The sequence below is a fragment of the Selaginella moellendorffii genome, unplaced genomic scaffold (genome assembly GCF_000143415.4).
Source record: "Selaginella moellendorffii unplaced genomic scaffold, v1.0 SELMOscaffold_33, whole genome shotgun sequence".
Classification (NCBI taxonomy): Eukaryota; Viridiplantae; Streptophyta; class Lycopodiopsida; order Selaginellales; family Selaginellaceae; genus Selaginella; species Selaginella moellendorffii.
In genome coordinates, this window is record NW_003314294.1 from 391,078 (window position 1) to 407,694 (window position 16,617).

Below are 16,617 nucleotides of genomic sequence, written 5' to 3' on the forward strand. Positions count from 1 at the left end.
GGTTGGTATGGTGGTTGGCTCCACTTTTCTAGGGCTAGAGAAGCGCTAGGGTTTGCGCGTGAGCAATGCAGCCGGATTGATCGGAATCGCCGGTCCTCCGGAGCGATCCCAGAGTAAGGTGAGCTCTCTCTTTCGGTGCGATCGGTCGCCGGATTTATTTCCAGTGACGAGGACGCGAGCGGCAGCATGGAAGTGACGATCCCAGCTCTTGACAGCTCCGATGTGCGGCGCAAGAGCTCTTCCACGCGCCCGTGCACGCTTGTCATCACTCACACGGGGCAATGCGTGAATCTGGTCGCGGATTCTTCGAGTGGTCCTCCCGTAGAGACGGAAGAGGAAATGTCTGTGACAAAGAACGCGTTCTTTGGGAAGCTGAGAGAGACGTTTGAGGATCTAAATCTTCGTGGACTTTTGTGGCTCAATAGCCAGGGACAAGGCAAGAACATCGACGCAGAGAAGGTACTTTTTTGAATGACTTCTTTGGTTTTCTTCTTCGATTTTATATTCCTTTTTGTCTGCTTCGCTAGAGAATCCAGCAATCGATTTTTCTTCACTCTGGTTTGTCTAACTGTTCCTTTTCGTTCTTGAACAGGATGTATTGTCTAGATTTCACAACTCTTATCTTTACGGAGATGTGCCTCTAAGTATCAAGCTTAGGACCGCACTCAGGACTGGGACTTGGAGTCACGTCACGATTTGGGTAACTTCGAAGAATGAACCTCTGTGATTTTGGTTTTTTTGCTTGAAAGCTAGTAGTTCATGCAGCTGCTCTTTCCAGGTAGAGTTTTTCGCTGCTGTGATTTCCGTGACTGCTTACGTACGGCAAACGTAAGTGCTGCGAAAGTTTTGGAATGTGTTTAACTATTTGTGTCTGCTCCTCAGGTATACGGAGGAGACACTAGGATGGTCCCAGTTCTTCAGGCGGGTCTTCTCTTTGTATTTTGCTGCCGACTATGTTCTGAGGATCTTTAGGTAGTTCGTTCGTTCCTTGAAGCAGCATCTTATGCTTGTCGTCTTTCTTTGCAGTGCTCCTGTTCGTCTCTATTACATATTCTCTACTGCCGGAATTATCGATTTGATAAGCTCGCTGCCTATATTTTACATCTGGAGGTATGTAAAATTTTGAGGCCGCAATGTTGTTTAACCTTTTTTAATGGTGGCCACAGCGTCGCAGATAATTACAGCGCAGTTCCGCAAATGCTTCGGGTAATACGTGCGCGAAGGTGCAAGGTTTGCTTTGAAGACAACTCCTGTCAAGGATAATATCGATTTTAATGCACCGTCATCTGGCAGAATACTACCTTACCTGCTTACTTTGGGACTAGTTGGTGGTACAATTGCTCAGCAGATATTTCTTCTTATAATGTACACTCTAGGAACTGGTACGCAAACTCTCGTTTGTTCTTTATCTTGATTCGTCTTCGTGCTTCAGTTTTCATAGCTGCTGGAATATTTCAGTGGGTTGAGTACAAGAATACCCCAGCAGATGTAAAAAGAGAAGCTAACTGTGACGAAGCAGGCTGCTTTACTTTCTATCAAGCTTTTTATTTTCTGATTGTTACGGTGAGTATGCTCTATATTTTTCCAAGTTCCGTTTTCTATTTTGTGCTGTTATAGATAACGACGGTTGGATACGGGGATTTCAGTCCGAAGTCTAACTGGGGACGCTTTGTGGCAATCACCGTGATCTTGGCAGCAGTCCTGATACTGCCCTTGCAAATAAATAATATTCTCCAGCTTGCGTCCCGCAGGTGAGCACCTATGTTTTCCTTATCACTGCTTTAAGATGTCTTTATGCTTTCCTGGTGCAAGACCGTATGGCGGAAAACTTGCGTTGCAAAAAGTTGTTGGGTCGCGGTTTATAATATTGAGTGGCAATGTTTCATTTAATACTGTAGAACATTTTCTCTCTGGCTTTTACCATCCGTGCCATGACAAAGGTCTTTCTGCTCTTCAAGGTTGCTTACGGCATCCATCCTCTTTCGTGATTGCAGATATGACGGCGTTTCCTATACGTGTTGTTATTATGGCACCTTTTAAGCCATCGTATGTTGTTTTTGCCTGACTGCTTGTTGGAAATTGCAATGTTTTCTATTGCAGGTTCGAGTTAAAAACGCTGCTTACGGTGTACAAAGACAACGTTGAGTTCATTGAAGGTGTTCCCACGAAAGAAACTGATCTGGTTCGCGCTGGAGCAAAGCTTGCGTCGGCTTTCTTTTTGTTGGCAGATCATTACGCCAAGGTAAATTGTAGTTGAACAAAATTCTCACTAACATGGATATTTATTTGCAGGATTTTGATGCGGAAGACGCAGCTCAAATGACGCGCTCGTTATCTGTTCACCGTCACTGTGGTCCTATGGCTCGAGTGATTGTTGAACTATTAAAACCAGAGAACTGTAAAAGTGCGCTTTGGGACGAGTTTGAATCGGGTATTGAGGTGCTTTGTCCCGAAGCAATACGTTTTAAGTTGCTTGCAAGAAGGTATATGTCAAGTTTTCTGTCTCAACTGTCACTTTACCATGTAAATGCAGCTGCCATATCCAAGGGTTTTCGACGTTCATCATCAACCTGTTTCGGTCAGGCTTATTTATCAGAAGTCCCAAAGAGGAGCATTGGATGGTGCAGTACTATCGAGGCCTTAAGCATGAAGTCTTCCCGGTCATATTACCACCGTGTCTTCATCGTCAGGAGCTAATGTTTGAAGAGGTTAGCATCGTTTGCCTCGTTTCTGAAGGTTTTCTGATCGTAATATGCTCAGGTGGTGGAAGTGATGTACCTCAAGTATAGAGTGATTCTTTTTGGGCTGGATGTACAGATTGGTGACGGGTCCCGAACAGTGGTGCTGTATCCACGGGGGCGCCTCTTGGATCCCTGTGACGTGGGGCTTGTGATTGCCAGCGATCTTGCAGCAGCGGAGCAAGTTTCTAAGTTTGGGTTACCCGTTCACCAAGCTTGTCCGTATCTTGACTTCTCTCAAGACTTGAAGATCGCCATGGACGACATGGTGTTGCAGCAAGTGAAAAACAGGTGGAAGGAGTTTCGCCGTAACGAAGAGAAGTGGAAGAGCACGAATAACACGTTTGGTAGCTTGAGGGAAGGTCTCAAGAAGAATTTGGCAGCATGGTCTTCGAGGAAAACAACGGTTACTAGTCTCGAAGATGCTATCGAGGCAGCAACAAGGTGGCCACCTCTCAAGCTGGATAAGCCCGATCCTCCGGTGCTAGCAAGGAGGGCTCAAATCATCCAGGCGCACTTGCAGAGCAACACGATGAATGTCGTGAGGCTACCTTCTCCACACATTCTTGTTTGCATCGAAGGAATGTGGCCCGTCAACCTCTTCTACTTTGTTTCCAACTTGAGGATAAACAACGTCATCAACTTGCCGGTAGTTATCCTTCATCCGAACGAGCCGACCGCCGCACAATGGGGATGCGTTGGCCTTTTCTCAGACGTTTATTTCGTCCAAGGAACGGCTCTCTACGAGCTCGATCTTATTCGCGCTGGTGTCCTTCAAGCAGGTACTGAGAATCTAGACCTTTCGTTGTATATGGATATGTTTTTTTGTCAGGCTTTTCTTTTTTTTCTTACGCTTTGACGTTGCAGAGCGAGTGGTCATTCTGACGGAGACGCTCCAGGAGGAATCTATTCAGTCCGATGACTCAGCCTCCATGTCTCAGTCCATCAACATCGCCGACTTAAACAACGTCCGAATTGCAGCGAACGTGGAGCGTTTAATTAGCCCTGCAAGAGGTCGTGTTATTGTCGAGCTGCAGCAAGAAAACCAGATCCAGTTTCTGCGGCCCAAGTTCAACATAGATGCCCGTCTGTTTCACACTGGCATGTACCACCGAGACCACACAGGAAGGTTCCAGTTTGCTCCTCCTTACATCGAAGGGAAAGGCTTTAGTCCTGGAGCACTAACATTTCTTATGTAAGTTCGAGTTCCATTTATGTTTTCTGAGCTGCTGACAGTTAATATTTTCCAGATACGCAACGTTTTTTAATTCCACTGTGATATCTATAGTGGAGCAACTGTCATCTGGATGTCCCATGGACCAATTGGACGAAGGGAGTGCTGAAATCCGACACTTCGAACAAATTGCTGTTCCTAGACACTACCAGGGACAAACTTTCTCGGACCTGTTCCTCGGTTTGCTAGAGCACGAAAGGATGCTCGCGTTGGGACTGTACAGGCCTCTGGGGACGCAGGGATCCGTCGTTTGCTACGTTTCCACCAATCCTGAGCCGTCCTTGAGTTTGGTTGAAGGCGATCTGGTCTATGTCCTCAAGTGATCGTGATCTCAGCCGTCCGTAAGCTCGAAAGAAATTCCTTCATGGAACGTCAACTGGGGGCACCAACGGTTGAGATGGTTTTGCCATTCGTGAAGAATGCGTCCTTTGGAGAGCGGCTCTCACATCTCGTGAAATGGTGAGAGAAGTTGAGATGTCTGGAACCATCGAGCATGTCGACTTTCAGGTACGAAACTCGCTTTCATTTTACCAAACGCATTTCTTTCTCTGTCTTTTGTATTGCAGAAGGCATTTGGCATCTTGTATGGAGACGAAAAGTTCCAAAAGAGATATCACAAAGAAATCAGTAAAGATCCCGGTGCGGTAGTGTCCACTTGGACGAGGGAGGGGCGGCGGGAAGTCAAGTTTGCAGCTCCAGTGAGTGCACCAAAAGTAGTACAGATGCTTCTAGGTAATCGATCAGCACAATGTTTTTTTCGTGACACTGACGAACTTCGCCGTGCTTCCAGGCGCAGACAAGCTGCAAGTGACAGAAATCCAGCAGTATACAAAGCTGGAAGATTCAGTCATCATAAAGTCTGAGCCGATTTTCGACGCTCCTGGTGGAAGCAGCTTTCGGACGTTTGGTAAAGTGATACTGGCGCCTGGTGATACAGATCGAAGCTGCCGCGTCACCATGTTGATATCGTTGGAATGCAAAGCTGGAATGTGGGGAGTACAGGGTACGGTGGTTTTAGTTTACGTGGTGGTGTCTTTGTTAACTGGTGATTTTCTCAGGAACCGTCGAGAGTTACATGGAGACCCATGCAAGGAAATCTTTTACGGGATGGATGCGCATAGCTCGAATCTTTTGTGAGGAGGAGCTCGGGTTGACACAGCGGCAGGAGTTTGGAGACGAGGACGAGTACTACGATTTTGAGGACGTGGGATCGGTCTCGGGGTCAGAGACAGGGAGTAGTTCTGGTAGCCTAGCGGATAGAGACAGGGACGTTGGCTCCAGCAGCGAGGCTCCGTTAGGACTGGACATGTGGTTCGTCCAGTCTGTGTTGAAGGAGCTCAACGGGTTGCAGATATCCGGGGACGCATCGCGGACGCATTTAGAGAAGTTGAATGTCAAGCTCCAAAAGATTGAGGACGAGCTTTCCATCGTCAAGTCCCACTTAGAGCGGCAGAATCGGCGATGGTTACAGGCGACGTGGGGGGTGGTGGCTTTGAGCATTGCAATCGGGTTGATAATCGGTTTCCGACGGCTGTGTGTGCGCACAAACAGGAGGTAGCACTGCTCAGACTCCCATGAATTTGGTTGGCATTTATTCGGAGATGGGAACAGGAAAGGAATCCTATGAGAAGGACTCGAGGAAGACACAGGAGATTATCATCACGTGAGCTTGTCAGAGGATCGTGAGTGGCAGTGGCACTGGAAAATGGAAGGTCACAGCGCCAGGGAAAGCAAAAAAAAGTCCTTTTTTTTCTCCGGTTCTACATCTCTCACTCGGCAAAGACACAAGACGAGAGATCTCACATCACCTGGTCGACGACTTCGTCTCCTCCCGTGTCCATCGGCTCCACGGCAGCTTTGTCACCAGACGCATTGCCAGATTCTTCGGCGACGACCTGGCTTAGAACTTTGCGGCAATGCGAGAAGAGAATTTTTTTGGGATCCAAACCTGGGCCTCGGCTTGCTGGGGCCGTTTCATCGCGTACAAGCTTCGCACAAACTCGTCCTCCATGGACTGGAGATACATGCTGTGCTTCTCGTCCGTCCAGTCGCTCTCCTGGAGTTTTGGAAGTGTTTGCCATCGCATCGGCGCCGCGTTATTGCCAGTCCCAGGGGACAGGACAGGGAAGGGAACTTACACTATCATTTGGCAGCTCGGCTCGATCGCCATTCCTTTCGTCATCATCTTCGGCAGCGTCCACGACGTCTCCCGTGTTTTGGTCGCGAATGCGTGAAGTCGCCGCCAGAGGCTCCGAGTCGTGGAGCTCCTCCTCGATGGTGGAAGAGTGGCTGCTATCCTCTTCTTCCATAGCTCCGCGCTCGATCTTCTCCCTGGAAGAGATAGAGAAGAGACACAAAGAGGGAGAGAGAGAGAGAGATGGTTCTTCTAGCGAGCTCCAACCAAAGGAAGCTTTTTTCTCTCTTTTCAAGAGGAGGGGGCCACGAATGGATGGAGTGAAGAAGAATAATTTGCATGAAGCAAGCGACATCCGTGGCATATGAATCCCACAAATGCTGGTTTCCGTGCTTCCGTGGCCAATGGCATCTGCACACGTGGCCCCTTATTACTCCGCCAGATATTTTTCTGGGCGTCTCGCGCCAAATATAGAAATATCAACGGAACAGCTTTTTTGGTTGCCGGTTCGAATCCATTCAGCGGTTTCCTCTTTCTTTCAGTGTAACTCAGTGTCGTGATAGTTTTGATTTGCAACGCTCTGAAACTGTTCGATTTTGCGAGGAGTTTGCAGAGAGATTATCATTCATCATACTACTAACTCCTCCATATTCGTAAAGTATTGCACCATCAGCTTCCCCTGGACGTCCAGCCAATGCATGTCCCTTATTTTAAATCATTGTCATGTGAAGCTATCAATCATCCCGGCACGACAGCAGTTACTCTATAGAACGAGGTTGATTTTTGCCAGAAAGATTATTTTCCCTTGTGGTTCTCTAACAGAAAATTGGATTATCGCCCTTCTGCTGTTGTTACTAGCAGTCTTTCAAGTGATAAGAACTCCTCAGAATCACCCATCTACAGCTGCTGTGGTGTCTCACACTAAGTCAACTTGCAATTCCGTCATGTTCCATAGGGAGAAAAGGAAGTGCCTGTATTAAGCCTTAAAAGGTAATTAACCCCACTGAGATTGCAAAAGGATTTTGGAATTGTTTTTTATCTAAAATATTATCAATACAATAGAATTAGTGATGGATATGGTTAACCATATCCATCACATAGCAGAGGAGAGGAGGTGCCTTCGTGGCATAAGCTCTAGACTAAGCTCTAGTGGCCAGAACTATTATGTTGTTCCTATTGAGATTATTCTTTGCCCAAAAGTTGCATGTAGGAAAAGTTCTCTCCAAAAACTTTGTTGTAAGCAACAAGCTGAGAGGAGCACGTCAATGCCAAGTAGTAGGGAATAGGATATCCGGATGTCCTCAACAAGGATATTCTCTACTATCTTTGCTGGTTTTCTTTAAAGAAATTTTGGGGGAAGGTAGGCCTGACAAAAAAATGTAATAGCCTACAAGATATATAAATTTAAAATATATGTGTGCTTGATATAAAGGATATGATTGACCAGAAATTAGTATACAACTGGGTGAAATTGTTAGCTCGATTCCCCCAACTGCTGGATATTGTTGCAGCTCCAAGATTAATTATATTGAACTTTGTTGGATCAAGGAAAACAATAATAGAACTTAATATTAAATCTGTATTATTCAAATAGCCATTCAAAAGAATATATTACAAATAAAAATCATGAGATAACCCAAAACTTACAAAAATATATCTATTTTAATATAATTCTCTTAATATTTTAGGCTCCAAGAAATAATTTTATTTATGAAAAAAAAATATTTCTGGTGAAAATATTTATGTGAATTTATATACTTGCATCTTAAAGCATTAGTATAATATATCAACATGATTTTATTTATAAGTTTTTCAATTTTAAGTATTGTTGAAGATGTTGTTTGCCCACCATATGCACCTCCTCCAGGAATTGTAAGATGAATTTATAAGTTCTAATAGTGATTTTATGAAACATCTTGGTATTATTTTCAACACGCTTTTGGATGGCACTAGTATTAAAAATGAAATGAAATAAAATATAAAGAAATCAGTGGTGTTTCAGTATGTAACCAAACCTTATATCGTTTGAATCAATGCCATAGTTGTTTAGAGAATCTACACAAAGAGATTATATTAGTTGCTCCATATTCAAAAGAAGCACAATTATGTAGTGCTAACAATTTATGTTATTTTTGCTATCAAAAATATTCATTTTCCGAAATAGAAATAATAAATTATTTTTGCAATTTTAATTTGGAAGGTTCAAATTCTTTTAATGATATTATTAAAAAGTAAATATTTTAAATAATGTGTTGCACATTGTATATAACAATTTTGGTTTGCTTACTAATAGTACTATTCTTGTTTAGTATCATTATTAATCTCCTTAACCTATAAATAATTCAATTAAGAATTCTAAAACTACTAGAAGAGAAGTTGATTATGAAGACAAATATTCTAGGCATAAACACAAACCACATTTTTCTTCAATAATTTATGCTAAATCTAGTTTATATATAGGAACAAATGGTTTGGATAAAACCAATCCAATGCTAATAACTGTTTTAATTGTACATTTAGACTTTATATCATCTCCTCCTCTTGAAAAGATAGAAGACAATTAAAGTTTTTATGTTGATAGGCCAGGATCTTAAGGAATATTAAGAGGAGGCACAAGTGGATCCATAAGTGGTGCAACTTGTTCTTAATCCTTTTATATGAAATGTTTCAGCTGTTACATATTCATAATTTCTAGAGGATCAAATGTCATACTAAACTTTATAAATTTACAGTTTAATTTGCCAGAACACTTGATATAATCCATTCCACCAAAGAAGCCATTAAGACAAATCACATATTGTAAAATTCGAAAAAAGAACTAATACTAAATCATCTATTTTGTACTCTGCAAGTGGATAATAATGAGAATTGTAACACTATTGTTATCCCATTTGTATGCAGCCTAAGTGTTTAGAGATTTCACTCGAATTAGTGGAAGAATGGTTATTAAATATTAATCCTAAAATGTAATATCAGGAGCTCATAACAATTATGAAGGTAAACTTAACTTTGTTAACAATATAGAATCATGAATATATAAGATTTTTTATGGTAAAGTACCAATTAAAACTTTACACCCCCATGATATACAAATATTAAAAAAATGGTAGATAACCATCCTAATCCAAATACTAAAAGTTCATATATTTTGCAATCATCCCTTAAAGGTCTAAACAAATTATTTTACCAAACCATCTATTTATAGATGATAAACACTTGCTAAAATATGGCATATCTCCAATTGAGATGTCAAAATATAAAATGCATTAACTATAACACAAGACCATTATTTGTTCAGTTCCAACTATATTAATTGCACCAATTGTTACTCCAAAGTCACCAGAGGAGGACCAAGAAGCCACTATAATACTTTGCAATAAATATGAAAAAAAAGAGAGGAAAAGTAAAAGAGAAGAAATAAAAAAGTTATAGAAACAAAAGTGATTTAAACATTGTAAGAGTTAGATCTAAAAAAAAAAACAAATCGAAGCATTCTTCAAGAACAATTAAGATTGCCCCTCATCTTATAGAATATAGAAATATACATATCTAATTAGCCCAAAAACTTTATGTTATATGTAGGAGTGAGTGGTTTAGATTGAAACCAATTTAATAACTATTAAAATCTCACTATGCTAATAAATATATAAAATCATAGTTATACATTTGGACCTAATAATGTTTATAATTATAAATAAAAGATTAATCTAAATGAATAACAACTGCTAAATGGTAGAATATCCCAAAATATCTAAAAACTTATTCTAAGTATAGTTTTCTTAAGGAAACTAAAATAATTTCTTCAACAACACTTGGTTTGCTTTGGAAAACTTTTATTATTAATGATAGCACTTTTACTTATATGACTTATAAAATTATAAATTAATGATTTTAATAATTATATTATTTGAATAATAATATTTATATATAAAATCCTAAGAATAATAATACAATTTATTTTGAACTACATTATTTTATTTTAAGTAAATAAAAATTAAAATAGATGAATTCCAAATATGAAAAAATATTTTATTTAAAGTAGTATTTAAAATATTATTTAATTAATTAATCTATTAAGATCCTAACTCCCTAGTTAGACTATATCAGCTTGTATAGAAGATTTTGGAGCAATCTTGACGTGAAGAATCTTTTCAACAAATTATAAACAATACTATTATCTTATGGAGTATAATAATTTTTTGTGGCAATTTTTCATATATATTGTGATGATGATTATTATCTTTTGTTGTTATGCAATCTTCAACTATATAGTTAATTAGAGCTTTATGCATTACTTATGGATGCAAATTCTTTATGACAGAAGCTCTAGACTAAGCTCTAATGGCTAAAAATATTATATGGTTTCTATTGAAATTATTTTGATTCTACCTAGGAATTATTTGTCTAAAGAGTCAGCTCTAAGGATTATGTTGTAAACCTCAGCCAGGAATTGGAAAGGTAAAGGCCAAAGTCTGGGTATATTAATTTTCCCATCACATTGGTGGGAGAAAGTTAAAAGCCTAAAGCTACTTATATACCTAGCTCATGTTAAAGATAAATTCTTAATGAACCTAGGATGGTAAATAAGGTTGATAAATAATTATATTAATTTTAAACCAATAAATCAAAGAAAGTTGAAGAGAAAATCACAACTATTAGATTAAATAAATATCTTAAAATATGCTTAAATGTTCTAGATATATTCCTTATACCCTTTTCTAAAGTAAACAATCAATAGCCATAAAACTTGAAATAAAATCAAAACTAATAAAAAATATTAACTGATAAAATTTAAACCATTCATAAGAATATTTAAATTATATTGTTTTCCATTTGAAAAATGTGAATAAACAATATGCATCAACTATTGATGAATTATTAGTTGAAACCAAACCATCATACTACAAACAGTTTCATGGTGTGTGGATCTTATTCTAGTTCATACTTAATAATAGTTTTGCAGCCAAACTTATAAACATTGATGTTCAATAAAGCTTATTTCTAAGTATCTATAATTAACATTTATAAGGAATCACTTCTACTCCAGCTACTCCAATTACCAATATTAGCCATTGATCACATTATAAGATTTAATTTTTAACCATAAAATGTAATATTTTAAGGATATTTTTAAACACTCAGCAATAACAAACTTAATAATTTGTTGTGTTGCATGCAACAACACTTCATTTGCTTAATAACAGTGTCATTGAAATTGATCAGTAATTATAAACATGTTTATAATTTATAAATCAAGATTAATTTTATTTCATATTAACCACTAAATGGTAGAATAAAAAAAATATATTAGGAAGTGTTTAGGAAAGTTTATAAATTATAAGTACAAGATTAATCTAAATGAATAACAACCATTAAATGGTAGAATATCCTAAAATATTCAGGCATATTCTAGGTTTATTCATTACCATCTCAACCCTCTATAGGTTTTTCTTAAGCAAACCAAAAAGTTAAAAATAATATTTGGTATAAACCAAGAATAAAATCAAATATTATAATAAATTGTTATGCCTTGCATATAGCAACACTTGATTGCTTAATAGTAGTGTTATTTTTACTTATTAATCCAATTGATCAAATAAAATTTATATTTATAAGCATATTTGTAATTTATAAATACAAGATTAATCTTATTGCATATCAACCATTAAATTATAGAATAAAAACCGCTAAATGGTAAAATATTCTAAAATATTCAAATATATTTTAGGCATATCCCTACAAGTTTGCTCAAAAACTGGCTTCTTAAATTGTTTATTAGATTTTTCTCTATAAAGAAAATCAAATCCAAGTCACTAGCGCGATCACGTTGCTAAGACGGCAATCAGTGGAAGAGGTGATTATTTTCTTCTGTCAGATCCAGCTTTCTGGAGCGATGGCGTTTGTCTTCCTCACTTCACTGCCGTGATCTCTTTCTCTTGGTTGCATCCTCCCATGCATGGAGCACGTAGTCGATTATATCTTGCAATCCTACACCGTGCTTCACCTGGAAGCCAAGGTTACACACTAGTTCTCGTGGAGAAAATCGAGAAAAGAAAGCTCGACATTGATTTACCTGTGCAAAGACGAATGGACCACCGTCACGCATTCTCAACGCGTCCCGTTCCATCACTTTCAAATCCGCTCCAACAGCCTGCGCTAGATCCGTTTTGTTGATAACCTGTGCGTTTTCTTCAGTCGAGAGTGGAGCGAGCAAAATGAAAAGTAACTTACAAGGAGATCGGCTTGCGTGATACCAGGCCCGCCTTTGCGAGGAATTTTGTCGCCCCCAGAGACATCGATAATATAGATGATGTAGTCGGCTAGTTCCCTGCTGAAGTTTGCCGCGAGGTTATCTGCAAACAAGAAACGAGTTAGTTGCGGTAGAAAACAGTGTTATACCTCCTCCGGATTCGCACAAAAGTATGTCAGCCGAGAACTTCGTCGAGAGTTCTTCCAGTGGTCCCAAATTAATGCTGATGTCTTCTCGAATTGCAGCGTGGGGGCATCCACCAGTTTCGACAGCTCGAATTCGTTCGGGGGCAAGAGCACCGTTTTTAACCAGAAACTCGGCATCCTCTCGTGTAAAAATGTCGTTTGTAACCTGCACGAACCAAGATCTCTATTTTGCTTTTGACTTCAAAGGGGCTCACTTACGGCTGCGATGCTGTATTTATCTCGCAAGGCCTGGCAAAGAGCAAGCATTAGAGCTGTCTTCCTGCAAGTCAAAACAAGAAGCAAGCGAAAGTGAGTCAAATTCACAGCAAAAAAGAGGAAAAATGTCACAGACCCTGTTCCAACCGGTCCTCCGATCCCGACAGTAAAAGCGCGCTCCTCAAAGTTGCGAGATTGCAGAGGCAAAGGTCGCCGTTTGAAGTAGCCAGGAGAATCGAGCTGCTCGTGCGTGTGAGGAGCCAAACCATCATGGGAGTGGTAGAGCTTTCCATCCGGACCCTTCCACTCGTTGGCCCTGAAAGAAGAAACGAAAAAGGTTGGCTGCTAGACCCCAAAGAAACACACATACCCATGAGCTTCGCCGTAATCGTGATCGTGGTGGTGATGGTGCTCCGCCATAGTTGATCTTTTCCTCCCTCTTCTAACAGCCGAGCCGTCGATTTAATTTTTTCCGATCGTATCGGTCAAATCAACTTAGAATAGTGGCTGTTTGCCTCGTGGAACTTCAGCGTCGGTTATGCTGCCTGCCTGTAGCATCAAACCACGACCACCAATTACGTCGCAATCCAATCGCTCGAGAAACTCGATGAATTACCTCGATCAGCCTGCTGTGATTGAAAGCTTCCAGTATCACATTTTTAAAGATTCCTGCGATGCGAAGCTGTCAATCATCCCACCTCCAACAAACTCTGCAGCTCTCATTTACCAATAATCACAGAGCTCCTTCTTAACCCGGCATGGCAGCACCTCGATCGATAATCCTTCTCGCAAGGATCAACCTCGTGCTCCGTTAGTGCTATGGTTCTGTAGCCAAGAAAGGAAAGCACCTGTGTTAGTATATAAACCACGCGGCATGAAGAGCTTCATCCAACCTCTTTTTGTTCCTTGTGCGCGTTTTTTCTCTTTCGCAAAGATGTGGAAGACGACGACGATCGCTCTCTTGCTGGTTTTCGCGGCGCTTCAGGCTGAAACGACGAGTAAGCTCAAGTCTTTCTCCCTCCATCCTGTTATTGTTTTCTAAATCTTTCTGGTATCTACAGCCGTTGTGTATCCGTCCTTGTATCACAGGAAGTTGCTAGAGCAGCAGCCTGGCCAGCCAATCTCGCCGTTTCGGTCCGTTCCATCTGGTCCCGACGACCCTTTGCACTACCACCGCCGTCGTGGACACAACGAGTGCGTAGCGAGCGAAGCAAGCGCCTGTTCATCTTCTTCTACTGCGCCAACCGTCGAAAAACCTTTTGCTAGTGCTGCTACTGCTACTACTACCACTGCCACTGATGGTCCATAAAGTTCCTGGTTTTCTAGTACTACTCTAGTGCCGAGATGATCAATGCACAAGCTATGTATGTGCTCATTGTCACCTTCTAAGTAGATCGGCGTCTACGGAAAAGAGAGAGTGGTGATGGACTGTTTTGCTCCAATACTTTCGTCTCAATATTGCATCTGGTGGTCGAAAGATTCATAGAGCTGTTAGAAAGAAGAAGAGTTTCTAGAATGCTAAGAAAAACCGTGTACTATCGCCATTCTTGGGGGAAGAATAGGGGGTTGAATAGTACCTGAGAAAGGGCTCAGTCGCAAAATTGCTTGGGCTTGACGATGCTAACGCCGCTGACGCTCGAGCTCTTGAGCATTTCCAGCTGCTTGCAGCCCTTGTTGAGCAGGTACTCGATCTGGGTGAAATTCTTGCGCTCGATGCCTACCGCATTCCTTCGGAACTCGGCGCTCACGATCGCCTCCATCTCGCGCCGCGCCTCCGGCGCCTTGCTGCGGGCGACGCGGAGGAAGCTCCGGTAGAGACTGAGGACCTGACGCTGGAGCCCCGAGAGCTTCATCACTGAAGAGCCCTAAATCTCTAGGGCTAGGTTAGCAAATTCAAAGCGATTGAATTCCCGCCATATTTAGAGGGCTTGCCAAAAGTCGTTTTGAATTAAAGGAACGCCCTAATTCTTTGGGGCTAAGATTCATAGCAGCAGAGATTGGAGAGCATCACGTATGGCGCGGACAGCCCACGCGTTAGAGGGCTCTCCGCCTCCATGGCGTTCTTGGCAGCCATGGCAGCCTTCTCCAAGCTCTCGTGGTAATTGGGCGCGCCCAGCAAGGCCGCCCACGTCTCCGCATCCGGCGCAAAAGGCATTGCCGCGATGAGTTCCTCCGCGTCGCGGATCCGCCCCGCTCGCGCGAGCGCATTGATAATGCACGAGTAGTGGTTCTTCGAGTGCGCCAATCCGTGTGCCGCGATCGCCAGCCCAAATTCGCGCAGCCCCTGCTCTCCCGCGTGGCCGCGCGCGGCTAGAACGCTCAGCAGCGTGATCTCGTCGGGCCGGAAGCCCTCTAGCGCCATGGATTCCACCAGCGCGATCGCTGACGCTGGATCTCCCGCCTGGGAGTATGCCGCGACGATCGAATTCCAGGATACGATGCTCTTGATCGGCATCGCATCGAAGAGCTCTCGCGCGCGATCCAAATGCCCTAGCTGGGCGTGCATGCTCAACAAGCACGTCCACGCCACCACGCCCCTCTCGGGCATCCTCTGGAATATCCCGTGCGAGCGGGGTATATTCCCGGCCGAGGAATATCCTTGGAGGATCGTGTTCCACGAGACATCGTCCCACTTGGGCATATTCTCGAACGTGGCATCGGCACCTTCCAGCTGGCCGTTTCGGGAGTAGAGAGCCACCATTGCGTTGTGCGAGACGATGTCTCTGTGGGGCATTGTCTCGAAGAGAATCTTTCCAGTGTGGAGATTCCCAGACTCGGCATATGCCGTAATCAGTGTGTTCCAGGAGATTACGTCCCAGCGTGGCATCCGGTCGAACATCTGCTGCGCATTCTGGAAGTGGAATTTTTCAGTGAATCCAGCCAGCATTGCGTTCCAGCTGATGGGATCTCTTCCATCCATCTCGTCGAAAATCTGCTTCGCCGATTCTGTGTCGCTCCTGTGGAACAATGCCCGGATCATGAGCGTTGATGAAATTGTGTCTTTCTGCGGCATTGACTCAAACATGGATTGAGCTTTGTCCATCTCTCCGGTTTCAACGTGGCCAGAGAGAATGGCAGAAAATGTGATTGCATCCCTCTCTGGAATCCTGTTGAAGACATCGTAGGCTTCCTTGAGATTTCTGTGGTCTGAATAAGCTTGGATCATCGTGTTCCAAGAAACTAGGGTTTTCTCAGGCATCCAATCAAACAAGTTCTTAACATCATCCAAATGCCCAATTCCGGCATTCACTGCTATCATCTCGTTACAAGAGACAACATTCCACTCTGGCATTTTTACAGCGACTTCTTTGGCTTCAAGTAACAACCTACTGTGATTTACTCCAGATACTGTGTTTCGAGAAGTGATATTCACCGAGGATGCCTGATTAAACACTTGGATTGTATCCTCCATTTTACCGCTTTGGGTAAATGCGGCAACAAGGATGATCCAAGAGAGTACGTTTCTTTCTGGCATTGAATCAAACAATTCCTTAGCTTCAACGTGATTTCCGTGGTGTGCATAGACAGTTATCATCGCATTGAAAGTTACCAGATCCCTCTTTGGCATAGCATCAAACATGTTTCTCGCGGATTCCAGATGCCCATTCTGGGCATATGCGTGGATCATGAGGCTCCACGAGTATAGATTAAGTTGGCGGATGCCTATGAATGCCTGGGACGCATCCTCCACGCTTCCAAGCCTTCCGTACACCTGGATCATCGTGTTCGCAAGAAACCTATTGTCGCAGTGATCGCTGTGGAGGATATGGGCGTGGAGGCGCTTGGCATCGGCATAGTTTTTGCATTCTTTGAGGAGCTTGTGGAATCGGTCCTGCCCACGCAGCGCATTCATATCATTC

At 42.2% G+C, this 16,617-nt stretch overlaps 6 protein-coding genes across 11 annotated transcripts; 3 read left to right on the forward strand and 3 right to left on the reverse strand.

Moving 5' to 3' along the window:
- The first annotated feature begins 48 nt into the window (after positions 1-48).
- On the forward strand, positions 49-4,400 carry LOC112340424 (calcium-activated potassium channel subunit alpha-1-like). 4 transcript variants are annotated; one of them, XM_024682107.1, is made up of 18 exons: positions 49-118; positions 165-459; positions 593-700; positions 779-828; positions 883-972; positions 1,027-1,110; positions 1,167-1,223; positions 1,294-1,382; positions 1,433-1,563; positions 1,618-1,751; positions 1,813-1,940; positions 1,995-2,046; positions 2,101-2,242; positions 2,293-2,483; positions 2,534-2,708; positions 2,761-3,520; positions 3,606-3,933; positions 3,989-4,400. In XM_024682107.1, the coding sequence occupies exons 2-18, from the start codon at positions 187-189 to the stop codon at positions 4,293-4,295; spliced, it is 3,099 nt and encodes a 1,032-aa protein (XP_024537875.1). In that variant the 5' UTR covers positions 49-118; positions 165-186; the 3' UTR covers positions 4,296-4,400. The 4 variants fall into 4 exon arrangements, with proteins under 4 accessions (XP_024537875.1, XP_024537873.1, XP_024537874.1 ...); XM_024682105.1 differs by having other exon boundaries at positions 1,813-2,046; XM_024682106.1 differs by having other exon boundaries at positions 49-459; positions 1,813-2,046.
- LOC9638927 lies at positions 4,344-5,730 on the forward strand. 2 transcript variants are annotated; one of them, XM_024682111.1, is made up of 4 exons: positions 4,344-4,479; positions 4,539-4,704; positions 4,763-4,975; positions 5,031-5,730. In XM_024682111.1, exons 1-4 carry the CDS (start codon positions 4,429-4,431, stop codon positions 5,528-5,530), a joined length of 930 nt encoding a protein of 309 aa, XP_024537879.1. In that variant the 5' UTR covers positions 4,344-4,428; the 3' UTR covers positions 5,531-5,730. The 2 variants fall into 2 exon arrangements, with proteins under 2 accessions (XP_024537879.1, XP_024537880.1); XM_024682112.1 differs by having other exon boundaries at positions 4,542-4,704.
- Positions 5,543-6,490, reverse strand: LOC9638648. Of its 2 annotated transcripts, none has more exons than XM_024682114.1 (3): positions 6,111-6,490; positions 5,921-6,028; positions 5,543-5,854 (listed from the first exon to the last, which is right to left on the reverse strand). In XM_024682114.1, exons 1-3 carry the CDS (start codon positions 6,468-6,470, stop codon positions 5,777-5,779), a joined length of 546 nt encoding a protein of 181 aa, XP_024537882.1. In that variant the 5' UTR covers positions 6,471-6,490; the 3' UTR covers positions 5,543-5,776. The 2 variants fall into 2 exon arrangements, with proteins under 2 accessions (XP_024537882.1, XP_024537881.1); XM_024682113.1 differs by having other exon boundaries at positions 5,543-5,867.
- Positions 6,491-11,849: 5,359 nt separating this feature from the next.
- On the reverse strand, positions 11,850-13,731 carry LOC9638928 (urease accessory protein G). Its single transcript, XM_002977148.2, has 10 exons — positions 13,651-13,731; positions 13,485-13,582; positions 13,374-13,426; positions 13,128-13,306; positions 12,894-13,073; positions 12,761-12,821; positions 12,506-12,707; positions 12,338-12,459; positions 12,180-12,284; positions 11,850-12,110 (listed from the first exon to the last, which is right to left on the reverse strand). The coding sequence occupies exons 4-10, from the start codon at positions 13,175-13,177 to the stop codon at positions 12,021-12,023; spliced, it is 810 nt and encodes a 269-aa protein (XP_002977194.1). The 5' UTR covers positions 13,178-13,306; positions 13,374-13,426; positions 13,485-13,582; positions 13,651-13,731; the 3' UTR covers positions 11,850-12,020.
- On the forward strand, positions 13,685-14,076 carry LOC112348875. The gene is made up of 2 exons (XM_024682200.1): positions 13,685-13,755; positions 13,819-14,076. Exons 1-2 carry the CDS (start codon positions 13,692-13,694, stop codon positions 14,064-14,066), a joined length of 312 nt encoding a protein of 103 aa, XP_024537968.1. The 5' UTR covers positions 13,685-13,691; the 3' UTR covers positions 14,067-14,076.
- Positions 14,077-14,732: 656 nt separating this feature from the next.
- LOC9638930 (pentatricopeptide repeat-containing protein At4g02750) lies at positions 14,733-16,610 on the reverse strand. Its single transcript, XM_002977150.2, has one exon. The coding sequence runs from the start codon at positions 16,608-16,610 to the stop codon at positions 14,733-14,735; it is 1,878 nt and encodes a 625-aa protein (XP_002977196.2).
- Positions 16,611-16,617: the final 7 nt, after the last annotated feature.

Excerpts from the sequence above, each read along its gene's own strand:
- LOC112340424 (XM_024682106.1), top strand. The coding sequence starts at position 187 with ATGGAAGTGACGATCCCAGCTCTTGACAGCTCCGATGTGCGGCGCAAG. Across the intron at positions 1,383-1,432 it reads AATGTACACTCTAGGAACTG|TTTTCATAGCTGCTGGAATA; the intron begins GTACGCAAACTC and ends TTCGTGCTTCAG. Across the intron at positions 2,243-2,292 it reads TGGCAGATCATTACGCCAAG|GATTTTGATGCGGAAGACGC; the intron begins GTAAATTGTAGT and ends ATTTATTTGCAG.
- LOC9638927 (XM_024682111.1), top strand. The coding sequence starts at position 4,429 with ATGGTGAGAGAAGTTGAGATGTCTGGAACCATCGAGCATGTCGACTTT. Across the intron at positions 4,480-4,538 it reads TCGAGCATGTCGACTTTCAG|AAGGCATTTGGCATCTTGTA; the intron begins GTACGAAACTCG and ends TTTGTATTGCAG. Across the intron at positions 4,976-5,030 it reads TGGAATGTGGGGAGTACAGG|GAACCGTCGAGAGTTACATG; the intron begins GTACGGTGGTTT and ends TGATTTTCTCAG.
- LOC9638648 (XM_024682113.1), bottom strand. The coding sequence starts at position 6,470 with ATGCCACGGATGTCGCTTGCTTCATGCAAATTATTCTTCTTCACTCCA. Across the intron at positions 6,029-6,110 it reads CCGAGCTGCCAAATGATAGT|GAGAGCGACTGGACGGACGA; the intron begins GTAAGTTCCCTT and ends CCAAAACTCCAG. Across the intron at positions 5,868-5,920 it reads CCCAGCAAGCCGAGGCCCAG|GTCGTCGCCGAAGAATCTGG; the intron begins GTTTGGATCCCA and ends GTTCTAAGCCAG.
- LOC9638928 (XM_002977148.2), bottom strand. The coding sequence starts at position 13,177 with ATGGCGGAGCACCATCACCACCACGATCACGATTACGGCGAAGCTCAT. Across the intron at positions 13,074-13,127 it reads GATTACGGCGAAGCTCATGG|GGCCAACGAGTGGAAGGGTC; the intron begins GTATGTGTGTTT and ends TTCTTCTTTCAG. Across the intron at positions 12,822-12,893 it reads GGAGGACCGGTTGGAACAGG|GAAGACAGCTCTAATGCTTG; the intron begins GTCTGTGACATT and ends TTTGACTTGCAG.
- LOC112348875 (XM_024682200.1), top strand. The coding sequence starts at position 13,692 with ATGTGGAAGACGACGACGATCGCTCTCTTGCTGGTTTTCGCGGCGCTT. Across the intron at positions 13,756-13,818 it reads GCTTCAGGCTGAAACGACGA|CCGTTGTGTATCCGTCCTTG; the intron begins GTAAGCTCAAGT and ends TGGTATCTACAG.
- LOC9638930 (XM_002977150.2), bottom strand. The coding sequence starts at position 16,610 with ATGAATGCGCTGCGTGGGCAGGACCGATTCCACAAGCTCCTCAAAGAA.